The sequence below is a fragment of the Simochromis diagramma genome, unplaced genomic scaffold (assembly GCF_900408965.1).
Source record: "Simochromis diagramma unplaced genomic scaffold, fSimDia1.1 OVJJ01000483.1, whole genome shotgun sequence".
Classification (NCBI taxonomy): domain Eukaryota; kingdom Metazoa; phylum Chordata; class Actinopteri; order Cichliformes; family Cichlidae; genus Simochromis; species Simochromis diagramma.
Genome location: NW_024386835.1, coordinates 997055 through 1015938, shown reverse-complemented (window position 1 = coordinate 1015938; position 18884 = coordinate 997055). Strand labels below are relative to the sequence as shown.

The 18884-nt window shown below is 40.2% G+C and overlaps 1 protein-coding gene across 1 annotated transcript; it reads right to left on the bottom strand.

The window, feature by feature from the left end:
• Positions 1 to 4409: 4409 nt before the first annotated feature.
• LOC120731594 (protein polybromo-1-like) lies at positions 4410 to 18500 on the bottom strand. Its single transcript, XM_040028683.1, is given in 31 exon segments — positions 4410 to 4832; positions 5001 to 5214; positions 5901 to 5950; positions 6327 to 6488; positions 6955 to 7107; positions 7259 to 7460; positions 7550 to 7751; positions 8072 to 8255; positions 8359 to 8516; positions 8781 to 8926; positions 9010 to 9261; positions 9362 to 9519; positions 9628 to 9813; positions 9930 to 10141; positions 10234 to 10873; positions 10967 to 11072; positions 11461 to 11740; positions 11843 to 11937; positions 12134 to 12275; positions 12602 to 12818; positions 12928 to 13013; positions 13105 to 13190; positions 13271 to 13369; positions 13457 to 13525; positions 13611 to 13727; positions 14338 to 14413; positions 14415 to 14488; positions 14592 to 14739; positions 14857 to 14954; positions 15085 to 15234; positions 18373 to 18500. Coding segments are annotated over 30 exon segments (4917 nt in total). The 5' UTR covers positions 15226 to 15234; positions 18373 to 18500; the 3' UTR covers positions 4410 to 4668.
• Between the last annotated feature and the right edge of the window lie 384 nt (positions 18501 to 18884).

The window sequence follows — 18884 nt, the reverse complement described above, 5'->3', positions numbered from 1 at the left end:
CACAGCCATTAAGGATTAAATCAGCTTCTAAATAATTTTATGGTTTTTCTCCCTCTGCTTGCTTCTTACTGTCTTGGAGGGTCGGGACCAGCACTCCCCACATTACATCAAACTCTTACAAGTCTAGAAAAGGAGCTGTTGAACAGAAAGACATCAACTGAGTGGTAAAAATGTTGGTTTTCCAAAATATTAGTAATCGTCAGTGACATTTATATTAATCAGGCTGAACTTTAGTCATACTTTAGATCAGTGGTTCTCAAACTTTTTACATCATTCCCCACATGGCAGGAAGAAATGTTTTCACGCCCCATGCAAACAAATGAATGACAGAAAATCCTAGCTGCATCTTTATTTAGATAGCAAACTCATTCACAATGAATTCTTCAGTAATTTTTGTTTTAAATGAACAACTTTCATTTCAAACAACTATTTGTGACTTGACTGCTTCATTAGTCTGCACCACTTCTACAAAAAAGGAGCAAGTTAAACAGAATGTGAACTTTGCCAGGAACGCAAAAATAAAGTTCAGTTTTAGTCTTATTAAAAATGAAATCCAGAAACCTGCGAACAGAGATGAAAAAAATCTAATTTAGTAAGAGCTTAATACTTTTCACTCTTAGTAGCTGCAGTGTGCCTGTTTTTCACTGCAGAGCTTTTCAAAACGTGGTTGCAGACTTGATACTGCCACTCTCGAATCATGTTTAATGCTCAGCTTAGATCTATGCTTTGTTTTCAGTGAGACAACAGCAGAAAACCCCATCTCACAGAGATAGGACGTGGCAAACAGAAGCAGAATGTCCACAACTCTGTCCTATGAGTGGATGCTCCCTCTCCACACCAGCCAGAATTCACTCAGTGTCTGAGCTGCAAACCTCAGCCTGAGTGTGGAGTCAGAGGTGATCTTGATGAGCTGGTCTTCTTCAGCAGAAGTAAAATCATCAGGTACAGATGCATTAAATGGATCTCTCCCCCAGGCATACTGAGCACTGTTGTTTGGGAAGAATTTCTGAAAAAATGCTCTGAGGGAAGAGATGTGTTCTTTAAAACACAAGATCACTGTGCTAGCTCCCAGCTCACTGGGTTCGGCAAAGTTGATCAGATTCTCAAAGGAATCAACATTTTGTTCATCAAGTCATCTGCTGTAGATCTCAAGTTTTCAAGTGAATGCACTGATTTTGTTTGCCTGGATGTTTGCCTCTACCATAAAGCTGCCTTGAAGCTGCATATTTAAATCATTAAGCTTTTCAAATATATCGATGAGGCCAGCTTCATCAGAAAGACTTCATCATTAAACTGGCTTGCAACTTCATGCATGCCTTCCTCCTATAAAATCAACAGAATTTCCTCTCTGAGCTCAAAGACTCGTGTCAACACTTTACCTCACTAAAGCCACCTTGCCTCACTGTGAAACAAAACAGCTACATGCTCAGCTCCAATGTCTTCACAAAGTGCGGTAAACTGTTGTGCGCTGAGGGGTCTTGTTTTCATGAAATTCACCACAGCAACAACATTGCTTAAAACAGTCTTGAGTTCGGGGTTAATCTGCCTCGATGCGAGGGGTTCTCTGTGTACCAGGCAGCGTGTCCATTGCGCATTTGGTGAGACTTTTCTGATAAGTGCGTGCAACCCCTTCTTTTTCCCTGCCATAGTTTGTGCACCATCCATGCAAATTCTCACACAGTTGTCCAATTGAAGGTCATGTTCTGTAAGATAACAGTCAAGAAGCTTGAAGAGCTCATCAGCTGTCACTCTACTTGAGACATAGTTGCAAAAAAGCAAATCCTCACACAGAGACTCTGACATGACAAAGCACACATAAGCAATTAACAGACAGTCTTTGTTGCTGTCTGTAGCCTACTTGTAATGCAAAAAGTCTGTCCTTCAGCACATCAACGAGTTGTTCTTCAGTGTCACATGAAATATCACATATGCGCCTTGCAACTGTGTCATTGGAGAGAGGGACAGCCTTTAATATTTGCAGCATTCATCTCATCGAGCATACTTGACACCGTATTTAAAGCTCCAGGGAGTATGAGCTCCTGGCTCAGTGCCTCTCCTGGCTTATTTTTTGGCTAGTTATCGGCACTTGCCTCATTTGTCTCAGATGCAACACATGTTTTTCTTTTCATAACTGTCAAATATCTCTCCATTTTGACTACCATTCAAACCTGGGACAGCAGTAGATATGCATATTATTAACGCAACTGTGGCTAATTTCTTTGTTCCACCGTAAAAGTGATTCCGATGTTAAATATTAGGTCCACGTTACTTTTCTGCCAGGTAAATTGCGCCACACCAGTCATAACCCTATGCCACACAAATAAGATATGGAAAAATATGCTGACGTCATGTATGTTATTTGAAACGATGATACATCAATTTCTATTTTTTTAATTTATTTTTTCCCATTGGCCAAATTAGTCTGTGATTGGCCTTAGTGTCCCAGAAATCATATTTAGATACAACTAAACATGACTTACAAATGTGTTTTAAATGGATGATTCCTCACTTGATGACAAATCATCCATTTACATATTTGCTGAGTTCTAAATTTGATGCCAGTGAACTTATCAGTGGTTGCTTTAAAAAAAACAAAACAACAAAATCCTCAATGAGCAAGCATTTGGCGACAGTGGGGAGGAAAAACTCCCTTTTAACGGGGAGAAACCTCCAACAGAACCAGGCTCAGGAAGGGGTGGCCACCTGTCGGGACCGAGTGGAGTTAAAATATTCAATTACATTATATAAATATTATATACACATTAAAAAAAAAAAAGCCTTTAAACTCTCAGTGCCCCCTCCTTCTGAAAGGGACTGCTTACAGAGCAGGTATGAATGATGCCTGAGTAGACATACACAACTCACAACTTCCTGGCTCTCATGACTCCTCTGCAGAGGGTTTCCCTAAGAAGTGGTGGCCTCGTGGGGGGTGTTGGGGAATGGGGAGCTGTGCCTCACTGCCCTTCCCCTCTCAGAGAAACCCTTCTACAGAGGAGTGGACAGAGCCAGGAGCTTGTGAGCTGTGTATGTCCTGGTGAGCCTCCACCTTTTACAGGTGGGTGCAGCCTGGACTGCCTAGAGACAGACCAGACCAGCTGCACCACACAGACACTTCAAATCGCATCTGCTGACAAAAGATAGATAGATAGATCCATCTATCAGGAACTGCTTACAGAGCAGGTATGAATGATGTCTGAGTGGCATCATTCAAGAGATTCTCACTCATAATGATTTTGTTCATAATATAAGCTAGGACATGTAGAAAAACTTTCATATTTAGTAAAAGATATTTATTAACACTATCTAATTACCAGCATATTTTCTGAGTGTTACTCAATGTCTGTAGGCACTGGGATCTTGGTGGTTGCCTAGGGTACAAAATGTCATCTATGTTTTTTTGTTTTTTTTAATTCAGTTTCAGTTCATTTCACAGATGTTAATAGAGGTTTACTAACTCTATGATATCCAAATTGAAAAATCTGTATGGATTTAGCATAATATATTAATCATTCATTGGAATAATCCAAATATGCAAACTAAATATCACATATTTGTTTGTAAGGAGCTCTTGAATGTTTTCAAAGGTGCCTACTAAAAATTAAATGTAGGGGTGGGTTTAAAAAAATGATTTTCTGATTCAAATCGATTTTAGCTTGAATAACACAATATCGATTCATTAAATCCTGAATTGATTTTTAAATATAAATGTATTTTGCCAGAAACGTCAGAATCTCAGGTTAAAGCTCACAAAACCTTTTCAACAACCACCAAACAACTAAAACAGCAAATGAGAGCAGGTAAATGGACTGCGCGCAAAGATGTAAACACAAAGCGCGGACCTGACGTCTCACGAGTCTCACAAGTGTCAGTACTGATACATGATCAGAATTATACTATTTCTGACTGCCTAAGTCAAAGTGTACATCACTTTAGTTCAAAGAACCAGCCAGATTTACCGTGAAGACTGGGTGGGGGGGAGGGTAACCGAGTTTATTTAGGTACCAGCACACTGGTAAGGGGGGAGGTGGAATGGCACACATGGGGCTAAACAGGTACTACAACAGTGCGTGGAGGTGACACTTGGTAAAATAGGAAGAAAAAACCTCCTAATCATGTTGAAAATGAAAAAGAAGTGGCCGCACAGTAGAACAGGGAAGATAAAGTATACAAGAGAGTAGGGCCAAGCAAGGCAACTGGAAGAAATAGAAAAAAGGAAGTCATTTTCTCTAGGCTAATAATAGGTCTGGAATAAGTTCAGCCACACGACCATTAGGAAAACATGATTCAGAGCAATGTGTAAAATGCAGGAGTGCAGCATGTGTTACTGAAATGTAATGGATACAGACAGCTGCTGTAGACCTCTCAAGTCATGCTCCTCAGACATAAACAAATACCAAATCAGTCAAGGAATGCAGCCGTGCTGAACTCTTCACATTTTAATTGTGAACGCGTGAAATCCTTCAGTACAGAATGACAGTCATTAACAATAATGCACTTTGAACAGCATATTTAAACTGTAAAACAGAAAACAGCATCAACACAGAAAGCAGCTTGTATGAATGCAAACATTTCTTTTTATTATGACAACACAAAGTAAAGACTTTTTAGTGAGCTTAACCCTCATCCTGTCTCACAGGTTTCGGAATAGAGGCTCGCAGTATGAGCATGCTACAGGTTGTGCATCTGACGGATGTTCAGGGTATCCCGCAGCATTAGGTCACGTAGTCGCCAAAGTGCATCTGCCATTGTCTTGTGGGCGCCCTTACTCTTCAGCCAGTGGGACGGCAGTCTGCTCTCTTGCTCTTTTGTCAAACGCACATCTTGTTTTTGAACTGAAATTGCAAAGACATTAAATCAAAGATGAATATGAAAAAAGTACAATTAAACAAAATATTGGTATTCATGGATAAGAAATACGCGCAGTATGTGGAGATATTTCTACTACTGTAACTACCTTTCTATGTAGGCTGAATGACTAACTATTGAAGTATAAAATGAACCTGAGAGAGCTTGGTCCCACTTGCTAACAGTTGAGGATTCTGCTGTAAGGCCCTCGATGTATCTCAGGTAAGCCTCAGAGTGGAGCACCCGCTGATTTTTGGCAGGCGGGGACACAAACACTGGGGTGGATGGCTGCTGCAGTGCAGGTTGTCCCATCTGAGCCTGACCAGGGTACGGTGGTGGAGCCTGCTGTCCTGGGCCAACCAAACCCATCTAAACATAACAATGCAAGAACTCCATTATTTCTCTGATTCAAACTATAATTCAGCTCAATTCCACTCAATTTCTTTATACAGCCCAATATCACATGTGGAGGTTGAAAGGGTTTTACAAGCAGGAAAAAAATATAAAAAGGATATTCACATTACATTTGATCATCATCAGTACTGACATGTATACAAAGCTATAAAATATTGGCAGCTGCCAGTGCTACCCCTCCTAGTAGATGCAAGTATGGTATAAATTTGATAAACCTAGGTGACTTCCTTCTTGAATTATTGTATTTACAAGATTTTCAGAAAGGTTGACCTCTGACCTTAAGATCAAGGTCACCAGAATTCGAACTTGTCCAAAATTATTAGTAGATATACCTGTGGTATCAACTTCAAACTCCTACGTCATCTCGTTCACGATTTAGCGGATCCATAAACTCTGAGGTGTAAAAATGCAAATGGTATAAAGGTACACTTTCTTGGAGGGAGCTAAATAAAGTGCAAACATTAAAGAAGTTTTTCAGGTACTCTGTATTGAAGTTGTTTGATGTAAACTTTAAACCAATGACCTGATGATTTCCAGGCTTATATCCAAACACACATCTGCATCAAGGTTGCAAACTATACCTAGACACAAATCTTATATACAGTTTTAAGGGATTTCTTTTTCAGAGTCCAACTGATTACCTGAGATCCATGAACACTTCCTGCTCCAGGTCCACCTACTCCATTGATACCTGTGAAGATATTAATCCATGACAAATTGGAGCCAGCCAAGTGCTACTGGTTTATATTCCAAATACTATGTTAAAAATACAATACTAGAAATTAACTGGTGTTTTTAGGAATTTCAGAAATGCCAATCGTTAAAAATATGATTACATGTGGATTTATTAGCATCATAATCAAGGTTATGTTAACACATTACCATCAGGTCTGTTGGTAATGAGCTGCATAAATACCCAAGTCCTTGTTGAGACTATGCGCTCTCAGCTGTCTAGTCATCAACTTAAGGACCTCAGCCTATTGGTACAGGTAGCCCCTCCAGCAAGTCAGATTGGTAGACAGGAAGCAACTGCTTGACAGGTGGTGTGGCTATGACAGCACTCTTACCAAAGTATGGTATTCCAGGGAACCCAGGCATAACGCGCAGGAGATGTTGGGGAAAGACAGGCACCCCCATGTGATGTGGTGGTATGCCAGTCATACTAACCATGCCTTCAACATGTCCTTGCAGGGGCATCATAGCTGACCTATATGCACCCATCCTACCTTCTTAGGAAGGAACAGTAGTAACACAAAACAGCAACATGCATTAGTCAAACATGCATTCACTACCAGGCATGCAGTTATATGTTACTATATATAAATGAATGGAAAAGGTCACACAAATGGGAAATGTGCATGAAATCGTTTTAGTGTATGTGCAGCATGGCCAAGCATTCATTTTACCGTATAAACCCTTAAATGGTGTATACCACCCTTTCATGTGTAGGACACTCCATGATCCAATTGAAATGCAGATTCTACGATTTTTATTATGTGTCTGGGTGATGCATAATGGGTGTTATGCACAATTTAAGTTTATGAATTAGGTGAAATAATGTTAGAGGCAATATAAAAGGAAATCACAGCAAAATGAAAACAAAAAATTGAAAATGTGAGTAATTCTAGCAGTTAAGCTTCTTATTCCAGTCTTGTAGTGTGCACTGGGGATCCATCTGCATCTATGAGGGGTTACCTGACACAGGCGTCATGCTGGGATTTAGCATCCCCATGGGGGTTGGGGGAGGCACCACCCCCATCAGTGCCCCTACTGGGGTACCTGCTCTAGGGGACGTCTGATGCTGGGCCCTCTCACGTTCCTGTTGCTCAGCCACTTTTGCTGCTCGCTCTGAAACACAAGAAATATAAGTATAAGGTGTTAACTTTATCATTCACAATTCGTGAGCCATAAATAAGTGGATCGATAGATTCAATCAGTCAATCCATCAATCAATCTCTATGCTATCAACTGAATAGGAATATCAAATAAAAATACTCACCTTCATACTCTGCTTTCCTGGAACTGTCCAGGTTCCTCCACTCTGTGCCAACAAGGCGGCTCAACTCCCCAAAGGAAAAGTCTGGGTGCTGAGCTTTTATCACCGCTCGCATCTCACTGCTGAACAGGATGTAACCGCTCATGTTGATCTTCCTCTTTGAGCCTTCCTTCTTTGAAAGCCCTTTTATGGACTTTGGTGTGGACTGTAACCAATCAAAGGGGAATAATCCGTAAAAATACCGCACAATTATTATTGCTCAAAATTATTTAAAATAATTACTTTCATACTAACCTGCGGAGGAGTGTAAGGCATGATATCCATGTCACTAGACATGGAAGACTGCATCTGTGGAAGAGTCTGGTCCCCTAGCTCGCCATCATCATCCCCAAGATCCTCTAGCTCTTCATCAGTCATGTCAGCAAACTTAGCTTCCAGTTCCTCAATTTTCCTATCTAACAGAGGGGATGGCTCCTTCTGGGGTACTATAAGCTTCCTGTACAAGACATTCAGTGTAATTTATTCTTCTTTTCCAAATAAATTCTTCAGTTAGGAAAAGCTTGTTAATTGATTTAAGTTCTCCTTTCAGTAACTCAAATACATACACGGATGGCAGTAGAAAATGAAAGCACACACAGAAATGAAAACCATCCAGTATGAAAAGATCAGCTGTCTCTATGCAAACTATGCCAGTCTTTAAAACAGTTTGGACCAATAAAACATTTATTACTTCGCTCTTTAACACTTAATAGCTGAGATGTCTTGATTTTTCACCAACCAACAATGATAGGCATACATAGCGTACAGACTGTTCACCTAAAATAGTAGATTTCATCTTCCAGCACCTTCCCAGAGAGTGAGAAGCGCTTCAGACCTTTGAATTTCTTCATCTGCTTCTCACTCTCAATGTAGCGGCTCTCACAGAGCAGAACGTTCTCTTCAGGCACTTCAGTCGGCCGACATGACAAATAGTCTTTGAAGGATGACACGACACACTTTCCTGTGAAATGAGAACAGATTTGATTAATGCTTTTAAGGATTCTTCTGATAATGTTATCATCATAAAGTAGTACACAAAGCTGACGGTGTTCTGTTTAGGGTACCTATGATGCAGGTCATGGGACAAGTCTCCTCCAGGTTGCTGAGGAACACTTCCTTCTTATAGAACATCTTTGTGGGTTCGTGCTCTGTTTCTTCAGGATGAATAAAGATGGGACCAAAAAAGTAACCTGCTCCATCGCGCATCCACATTTTCTCAATCCTGTTCAATAAAAAATATAAAAGACGCTGTTTTTTAAGCATTTGATTAACTATGAACAGCATACAAACAATTGAGTTTCAATTATTATAACTGCAGGGAAGCATGAGGCATATTCCAAATGGCAGTTTGGAAAAAGCAAAATTGAATTGTAAGCACATCTTTATAACTAAGCAAAAATATTAGTATTATAATATATTATAATACTAAGTTTTGTCTGTCATAACAGAAATGCTGACGCAACTTTCACAGGAGCAGCTACGCTACCTGCCAACTCGATGGGGCACAAGTCCATGAGAAGCGATGTAAACGAAGTCTGCTACTTTAAGCCACAGGTTGTTGTAGCAGAGTTGCTCGTAGTACTGACACCCTGGCTCCCCATTGGTCACATCCAATGGCACATCTTCCCTTTCCTGCAGACACAAATCATTTTGCTGACAGCGAGACTTATATGCACACTACCATTTTTTATAGAAGCAGTCAAATCGCTATTTACCTTGTCTATTATACCATTTGTAATCTTGCTTTCATCTGCAATTTCTGGTGGCTTCTCCTCCTGTTTCTGGGCAAAAATGGATGCCACACGGACTACAGGAAGGGGTACCTCTCTGGGAACAAACCGGACAGAGCTCAAGGGCATCGTCCACATCTTGATCTTCTTGAAGGACTTGGACTTGGCAGAGTAACGGGACTCACAGACATAAACATCCTCCGCTCTGAAGCTTTCAGGATGAAGCTTGAAGTATTCCTTCAATGAAAAACACATTTAAAACAATAAACAAAACAAAAAATGGCCATAAAACAAAACCTATTATTAATCTAAAAAGAACAAAAAAGCAGTGAATTACCTTCACAAACATGACCACACATTTTCCCATAATCTTGCTGACAGGAGCTTTGTTATAATAGTCACTCTTAAAAACTTCCTTCTCCAGGAATTTCCTTGTAGCCAGATGAAATGTTTCATTTGGCCTATAGAACCAGCAGCCATACAGCCACTTTTCCCCTGTGTGTATAAGCGGTAAAAAAACTTACTCAGTTTTACTGCCTGAAAATATCAATATGATTTTTTGTTTTAATGACAAAACAATTTAGTTAGTGTTAAGAGACTGACCGGTGTTGTCTTGCCAAAGACGCTCAATGTAGATTATATGGGGCTGGAGGTTAGGCTCCGCAGGCTCCACGTACACGTAGTCGCCCACATGGTACATACTGTCCTTGAAGCTGCAGTCCTGACTGTATGTGCGCTGTAGGCCCGACTGCCATGATCCTCCAACAGGATCCTCCCTCTTCTCTGCTTCTGTGAATTCACCACATATTCAGCAAAACAAGGCTATATGCACAGATGCATGGTAGTGTATGATAGCACTTTTTATGGACTTTTAGTTTTAATACATAAAGTGTTTGACATAATACCGATTTTCTCCTCTTCTCTCTTAATTTTGTCCTCTTCAAACTCCTTAGGGAGCTTCTCTTTCTTCTCCTTTTCGACATCACTATGCAGATGCTTAGAAGTATAGCTGAGCGCTGGGGACATCAAGATCTCTCCGTTCTTACACAGTTCATCTCTGATACGTATGAAGAACTGCTGCAGCTCCACAGCATCTTCAAAGATCTCCGAGTCTGTCCTGTAATGAACAAATGGTGTAACACTAACTTCTGCTTCTTTTAATAATAAGCACTGATTTGGTTTTGTGTACAATGTTCAGCAATACTTTACCGATTCAGTCTTCTGGCCTTCTCCAACACTTCAAACATGTGGTCCTGAAATACATCCAACCTCTTGTAATGGCCTCGATCCACATTATTTCTGATAATCTCAAAATTGAGCGATGGCTTCTCTGGGTTAGCGGGATCAACAGCTGGGATCTCAGCGAGTGAATCGCTGTAACAACGTCCCTCATCATCTTGGTGGCCGAGCACAGAAACAAAGAGGCTGCGAATGAGTTCCTGGATGAGGCGAGGCACATCGGGTACATGGGCATCCTCTCCTCCCTCCAGGTCACGCCTCGTCTCTAACAGCACCCTGTGCAGCAACAGAGCGTCGCGGTAAATCAGAGACTCTGGCTCATTGTAAGTGCAGGCGTTGTTGAACATGAGCACCAAGTCCTCAACCAGAGCATCTACATCCTGGTACTTGTTAGCCAACATGTGGCTCCTGATCTTCTCCATGTCCACAGGTTTCTTGATGGCAATGTAATAGTCAGGCAGCTCAGCACGAGAAGGCAACCGCAGGAAGATCGTGCTGAGACGACGGCCCCGCTTATCAGTGTAGTTCTTGACAGCTTCGTACAGTTCATGCAGTTTCTGCTGTAGAGGTGTTAAATACTTTGACTTCTTTAGAGTAATGCTGTTCTTTCCTGCAACAGAAGTAGGAACATTTCTAATTCTTGACAGATAAGAAATTTACATACTTGCATATATTGTTTGATTATGTTACTTGAGTGACATACTTATTTTCAACTTTGGGGACATCATGTCATCATCATCAGTTGCTGGGCCAAGCTCTTTGCGCTTGTCTTTCATGATCTTCTCTAGGACGTCTGCATCGTTGTAAACCTACAGATACAGAAGTTCAGGGTAGACCCCCCTCTAGGTTCAATCTCTGTGTCAAACAAGCCAACTTTCCTTTGATTGGCTGCCCCTTGCAAACAAAAGATTTGAAGTGGCTCCGCTGACAGAACTGCGTGGCTTAGATGATGATATCAAAGATATCTGGTCTTAATAAATAAAGTCTGAGCTTCAAGCTCATAGGTGTGTGTATATGATTGAAAATAATTAAAAGCTCAAAGGAGACCTTTGATTTTTGTCATACTATCTACTCTAATAGTGAAAGAAGGACTTGTCTTCAGGAACAAGAAACAAATCAGCTTCTTTAACTTTAGAAAATATAGAACAAATAACTGGGATCTCTAAAATGTATCAAAAAAAGGGAGGCGCATCAAACCTGAGAGCCTTCCTCATTGTAGTGTCGCGCATTGCGGAACATCAGCTTCATATCTTCCAGCATTGAGTCTTCGGTAAGGTACTTGTCCGAGCGGATATTGTGCTCTATGGTCCTCAGGTCCATTGGTTCCAGGATGACTTTGTAGTAGTCGGGATAGTCCTTCTTCGAAGGCTTGACCATGAAGAGGTCACACAATCTGCGACCAGTGCCGGCTTCTCGCGCCTCAGTCACAGCAGCAAAGAGAGCTTTCATCCTGTTTTTCTTCGTATTCTTCTTGTGACTAGAAGCCAGAGAGAAACCACCAAAGAACTGTCACACAGGCATCCCCTTTCCAAGAAATGACCAACTTCAGAGAATTCAACAAGTACGTGACAAAGTGCACCTTTTTCTTTTTGTGCTACTGGTGTCAGAGGTGGCAGAGGAGAGCATGCTGTCGCCATCATCATCATCTCTCTGTAAAAGCTCCTTTCTCTTCATCTAGGTGAAAGGTGATAAAAACAATCCGGAGTTACAATAATTCTTTAACAAAAAAAAAACAACAACAAAACAAAACACCACAAAACTGGCAGAAAGGTGTAATCTTTAATAATCCATAAAGGAGCTCTTTTTTAAAGAGAATGTCCGAGCAAATCCAACATAGACGCACAACTACAAGGAACAGGCAGGCACTGACCTGCTGAATATGCTGAAGTTTTAGAGCACGCTTGTAGATGGAAGAGTGAGGAACGTTGTAGCGCTTGGCATTCTCAAACATCAATGTCAGATCTGAGTCGATGTGCTCAACACTCTCATACTCGTTGTTTTTCATCTTGTTCCTGTGGGGAATTATGGGCTCTCACATTTGGGAAGGAGGGCACAGGAAAACTGAACTGTACAGTGAGTGTGTTTGATGCCACATTTTCCCACATAAGATAAAAAAGACAGGATGCAGGTGAAAAAAAAAAGTAAAACAAATCATTGATGAAAACATTGAAGAACAAATGAGGAACAAAACGAGCTGATATTTGCCAATTTAAGAAAATGAAGTTTTCTTTCTTGATTTCTTTAAATTCTGAACTACAAATAATTTTACCAAAATTAAAAAAAAAAAACAAGTTTAAGAGCATGAAAACAGCACTATGAAAACACAGTTCTGTCATACTTGATCTGATGAAGGCAGATGGGCTGACTAATCTGGTGGTAGTAGTCTGGGTAGTCTTTCCTGGACGGTAGCTGCAGGAAAGGCTCAGAAATCAGCTGGCCCTGGCTGTTCCTGGCACCGCGCACAGCTTCATACAGCTGGAAGATGGGATTACTCATGTCCATGTTAGAGGTCATACTCTCTGCCTCTGATTCTCCCTCATCATAGTGGACAGACCCTGTCAAACACGGAAGGAGATAAATGGCTAATGGCACAATCTCTGTTACAACACCGTAAAGAGCAACTTAATCAACATCCAACAGTTTAACAATGAGATGATGATGTACCGGAGAGTATGCCTTCCTCATCACTTTCATACTGAAGAGCCATGGTGATAGCTGAGAGGCGGTCTCCCTGTGCAGATCTTCTATTCCTTGCAAAGACAGACAGAAAAATTTAAAGAGCCGAGTCAAAACCACACAGTTAACACAACTTCTCTCTACATTATTCCAGGTGTTAAGTACCTGATACGAATGCTGGACTTGATTGGCTCTCCGTGTTCTATCTCTGACTTCTTTTGTGCAAAAATCTTTTTAATGGTGTTTGCATCCTGCAAGACAACAGCAAGTCACAAGTTAGTGTCTTGGACACCAGCAATAGCCTGTATCGTGCTTTCAGATGCACCCTGACCTTAAACACCTGTGATCCAGGCTCATTGTAGGTTTTGGCATTCTTGACCAACAAGTCTATGTCCTTAGCCATGGCATTGACACTCCTGTAATGGCCCAACTAAAAGCAAAAGTATTGGTTGGACATTTCATTAAGAAAATATTTAAAAACACTAAATCAGAATTTAACAGGAAAATATAAGCGTACCTGAATCTTTTGAGCGATGATTTTCAGATCTATCGGTTCCTTAATGATGGCATAATAATCTGGGTATTGCTAAATGAAAAGGGCAAACTGCAAATCAAACTAAACAAACGTATTTTATGTTTCATTTTACAAGTCATACTCGAGGTTCTCGTACCATTTTGGAGGGAAGCTTCTGGAACAGCTCGCTGACAAGGCGACCAGTAGGCTCAGTGTACGACACCACAGCATCAAGGAGCTGCTCAAGGACTTCTTTCAAACAGGTAGGTGCACTCTGATATGCAAGTATTTACATCAGTCAAGCAGCAAAATACAGTATCATCTATAGTCATGTCAGCTGTAGACTGTATAAACACTGACACAGTAAAAGATGGCTTTTAGATCTGTTACTGCTGGGACTGAGTCTAAAAGTCCTTAAAACAGATGAGCTAAATGTTTCACATGACAGAACTGCAACTGCAATATCTTCAGAAGAATTTAAAGTCCTATGCGGTCGCTACTTCTTCTGTTAAGATCAGTGTTAGTATCTTGGTATAAAGTTTACATAATGCATTAAAATTTAATCACACTTTCTATTAAAAAAAATCTCATTATTACTACACATAAAAGTGATCAGCTTTATTAACAAATTAACCTCTGGAGAAATCTTGCTGTTTAAAGAGCACAATGGCATTAATTGATCATTATCATTTTGGCTAACAGAATTTTTAGCTTTGATCAAAACTACACTAACTAGAGCTGTAGTAAAAATGCAAGTGTGGGACAACCATAAATTGTAGAAACTTTGCTGATTACTAACAAAATACACTGAGAGCTGATTCAATACTGATTCTGGCCAGTAGGTGGCTTATACTGAAGAATAACAATGTATCCCTAAAATGCACCTCATCTTCGGTAGATCCTCCAGGGTTGTCTTGTGCATCATATCCATCTTCATCATCTTCATCATATTCTCCCTCGCTGAACAAACTCATTCTTGGTGCGCAGGTAAAGATCCCACAGTTTGCAGGCTGCTCTGTATTCTGGACTGTCCGACTACATTAGGGCAAGACAAATTAATTTTATGTTCATACTCTGGACCTTACACTTCCTTTACAAATATGTTAAACCATTTAGAGTAGAAATATTTATTTGTTACCTTATAATAAGTCTTTGCATTGTTGAATAAAAGTTGAAAGTCACTAGTTAGTTGTTCAACATCATCGTACTCCTCCATCTTTAATTTTTGCTGGATCTTCATCATGTCAATAGGCTGAGACACCACGTGGTAATAGTCTGGCTGATTCCTGTAGGAAAATTAGACTTTTTTTGTAATGTTTGTATTCAACTTCACATTTTGGGATTGCTATTATAGGATTTTAATAATGTAAGTATATCTAATGATCACTCATCCCTTTCATCACCTCCTTTTCGGGGCTCTAATGAAGAGCTCACACAACATCCTCCCCTGGTCATCCTTGTAATCTCTGATTGTGTTGTATAGTTCGTGGCATACAGCGATCTGTAAGGCAAAATTTAAACACTTAAAAACACCCACACCCTTTTCATCATTAAATACTTACGGTCAGTGTGGCACTATAATTCTCACAGTTCATTTTTTAAGAAATGGTAACTGAAATTTGTAAAATTACAGGATCCACAGTAGGAATGTTTGAGGTCCTTCTCCTCTTTCTCCCAAATGAAGGCACTAACGACGAAGCCTGGCTATCGTCAAAATCTCCTCCACTCACACTGCTAGAGGGAGACGTCGCCCTTCTCCTTTTCAAGGCCATGACGAACCCCTGAGAAGACAAAGTCCAATTAAGTAACAGCATTTGGGAAATAATGCACAGAAATAACAGAGCTATACTCAGTTGTACTGTATCAGAAGCAGATGATTAGATTGTCACTCATGAAAATTATAAACTGATATTATGAAGTCAAAAGATTTGCCAGCTGTTCACGGCGGTGCTGCTGTGACTTTCCTTGGAGTCAAAAGGGATGAACATAAAATAACAATTTGACATGTGATTTCCTATACCTACAGATAACGTGGTCTCAAAGTCTCACTAAGATGATTTCATGTATTAAACATAAAGTTGCCTTAAGGTTTAGAACTGGTCTCTTCCCCTTCTTGACAAATCCTCTCATCCTTAAGCGCAACATGTACTGCAAATGGCGTGAAAAGGGCAGAAAATAAACAAAGAAATCAGGCTCGAAGCATACAGTGTGGCTGTCGTTTTCTTGATTTAACAAGAAAATGCAGGTTTCTCAAGTATTCTGGATTTCTGGCATACACTTTCACTTTGAAAAACTAGCAATAAATGATGTTACTTCTCGTTATAGTAAAAGCAATTAAGTATTTAGTTAAAGGAGTCTCAGTAAAATCAAGAACGTCAGTGAAAACAATTTCCGCAAACCCTTTGTTGTACACACAACCACACTGTATGACTAATAGTTATGAAAATGATTAAAAATCTAAGCAAGTAAAGCTTAAATGAGTATGAGAATGGGGAGCATGAGAGACTCCCACTGAAATGATCCACTGTCACTCTGTGGGGGTTCAGCAATAGTTATTAGTATTAGTTACAGTAGTTCAGTTAGTAGTTACTAATCTTATTCCCAACTCAAAGTCCTTCCTCAAACCCACATTTTTTTCCTTTACACATGCACTCAACAGGCACTTTATTAGGTACATCTTGCTAGTACTAGCCTGGCCTCCCTTTTGCCTTCAGAAATACAATAATTCTTTGTGACGTCGATCTAACAAGGTGCTGGAAACATTCCTCTGAGATTTTGGCCCATATTGACATGATAGCATACCATAGTTGCTGCAGATTTATGGGCTGTATATCCATAATACCAATATGCCGTTCTACCACATCGCAAAGGTCCTTTATTCAATCAAGATCTGGTGACTGTGGTGACCATTTCAGTGCACTGTCATTTTCAAGAAACCGGTTTTGTGACATTGCACATTATCCTGCTGGAAGCAGGCATCAGAAGATGGATGCACTATGGTCATAAAGGGATGGACATGGTCAGAAACATTACTCAGGTAGGTTGTGGTATTTAGGCGATGCTCAGTTTAAGAAGGGGTTGAAGTGGGTCAAGAAAATATCACCGGCCTCATTACAACACCACAATCAGGCTTAACCATGAATATAAGGCATGGTGATTTGACAAGGTTCAACGTGATTTGCATTCAGAGATGATCTTCTGCATACCTTGGTTGTAATGAGTGGTTATTTGAGTTATCTTTCCCTTCCTATCAGCTCAAAGCTATTCTCCTCTACCCTCTGGCATCAACGAGGCATTTTTATCCAGAGAATTGCCCGCACTGGATATTTTTCCTTTTTCGGATCATTCTCTGTAAATCCCTAAAGATGGTTGGGTAAATCCCAGTAGATCAGCAATTTCTGAAACAGCCAGTCTTGCACCAACAAACATACCATGTTCAAAGTAATTAAATCACCTTTTTTCACCCAATTCTGATGCACGGTTTGAACTTCAGCTGGTCATCCTGATTACGTCTACTTGATCTTTGCATTATTGAATAAACTGCAGTCGCATGTGATTTGCTGATTGTATATTAGTTATATTAACAAGGACTTGGACAGTTTTATGTAATAAAGAGGTTAGTGAGTGTATGTTCACGTAGGGTGTACTTGATACCCATCATGTAACTGACATTCATACCCATTTAAAACCAACGACTGCGTGTAGACTGTGTACCCAGAAGAAGCCCACACAGTTGCAGGCAGAACATGCAAACCAGCCTGTAGAATCCAAACCCATCTCTAAAATACCGCATCACTGTACCCCAAGTCAATATAGCCCATAGCTTACATTTTATTTAATACATACATATCCATTTAAAGTGTGGATTCTGAAATACACACATTTTGTCTTCTTATGTTTACTTTTATATTATACATGACATTTTTACATTATACAGGAGTATTCTTTAATGTACAGAAAGTGAGGATGCTCAACTGTTAATTCTTGTACCAACGCTAATGTGTAAAATGACAAAGTACCAAATGATCAGTATTATTGTTGTCATTCATTCCTCTTTGTGAAACAGCCAAAGTAGGATTTATGCAGCACCATAGGTGAACACTGGCCACTGCTCTCAGTAAATGTAATGCAGATTTTTGGCTGCTATATCCCTGTAGAAAAGCAGTAGTAGTAGAAAGCTTAGTCTGCCTCTAAAACTAACTGTACCCATTTACAGAGTAAACAGCAGTGATCCTCATACATATGTGATATCAAACAATAGGCCTAACGCAGAAATGTCAATAACTGTAATAAAAAATATACTATTGGCACTGTGTACAGTGGAAGGAGGACCAAAAAGGCACGTTGGAGCCTTAAATGATGAATTTAAAGGTATTTAACATATACTTTCGGGAGAGGAGAACTAGGAAAATGAAGGTGTTTAAAAAATAAAATAAAAATAAACAAACCCTCTGCTCTCCTAGTAGGTTTTAAGTACCTTATTTTACGTTGTTAAATGCTGCAGCTCACTGCTTTCACCTCGAATGACATTTCGCTTAGTGCGCGGCAATGATGCTGGTATGTCTGGAGGTCTGACTCGCCAAGAATGTTAACAGCTCTCCCTTAATGCTCCCCAGCAGCTGCGCACAGGCTGCCGTCCAGCGTGCACACATCAGCAGCCTAGCATGCAGAACGGCAGCTGTCCACACACCTGAGTGTCTGTCACTCAGCGTGGACAGGTACGCACCTCGGAGCAGCTAGCCTTAGCTACAGTTAACGGTTAGCCTTAACGTTACCTGGTGGGTTAAAGCCTAGACAAAGGCATCACTGTAACGACGACTAACGTTACAAAGCTACCGTTATGTGCGCCGACGACACTTGTATAAGGAGAGAAAAAACATACACACACGTTTTACAACTTGACATGGCTGTGTGCTTACCTTTTGTGAACACGACAGCACTACACCCACAAAATCTTAACCATCAAGTAAGCCAATCACTTATCGATTTTAGGTAGGGGGACAGAACTGTAACGTTTTCGCCAATGTAACATTTATTTCCGTTTGCTTACCTTCACAATAAAAGCGCAGATGGATTTGACGTAGTTATACATGCGCATTTACATTATTGTAATTTCTTTTCTTCTCTTGTCACTTTACTGTGGGGTTTGTTCGATAAGGAGTTGACATAAAAGGGACTACTTTAGTATATATAAACTGTCCCATGCCAGAATTATAAATAAAAAGGGTCAAACTGGACTTGAAAAGGAGCGCAAATGGACTTCCGGTTAGTTCAAAATTATTTTACTAACTTTTACTGCGCCATTAAAACCTCATTGTTGTTAGTCAAAAAACCTATTGAGCTGTCAGACTTACCTAAACTGTAACTCCAGTTACATTAAGCAGTAACTTTCCACGTATTAGCCCATGTTTGTGCCATATTCACACAAACT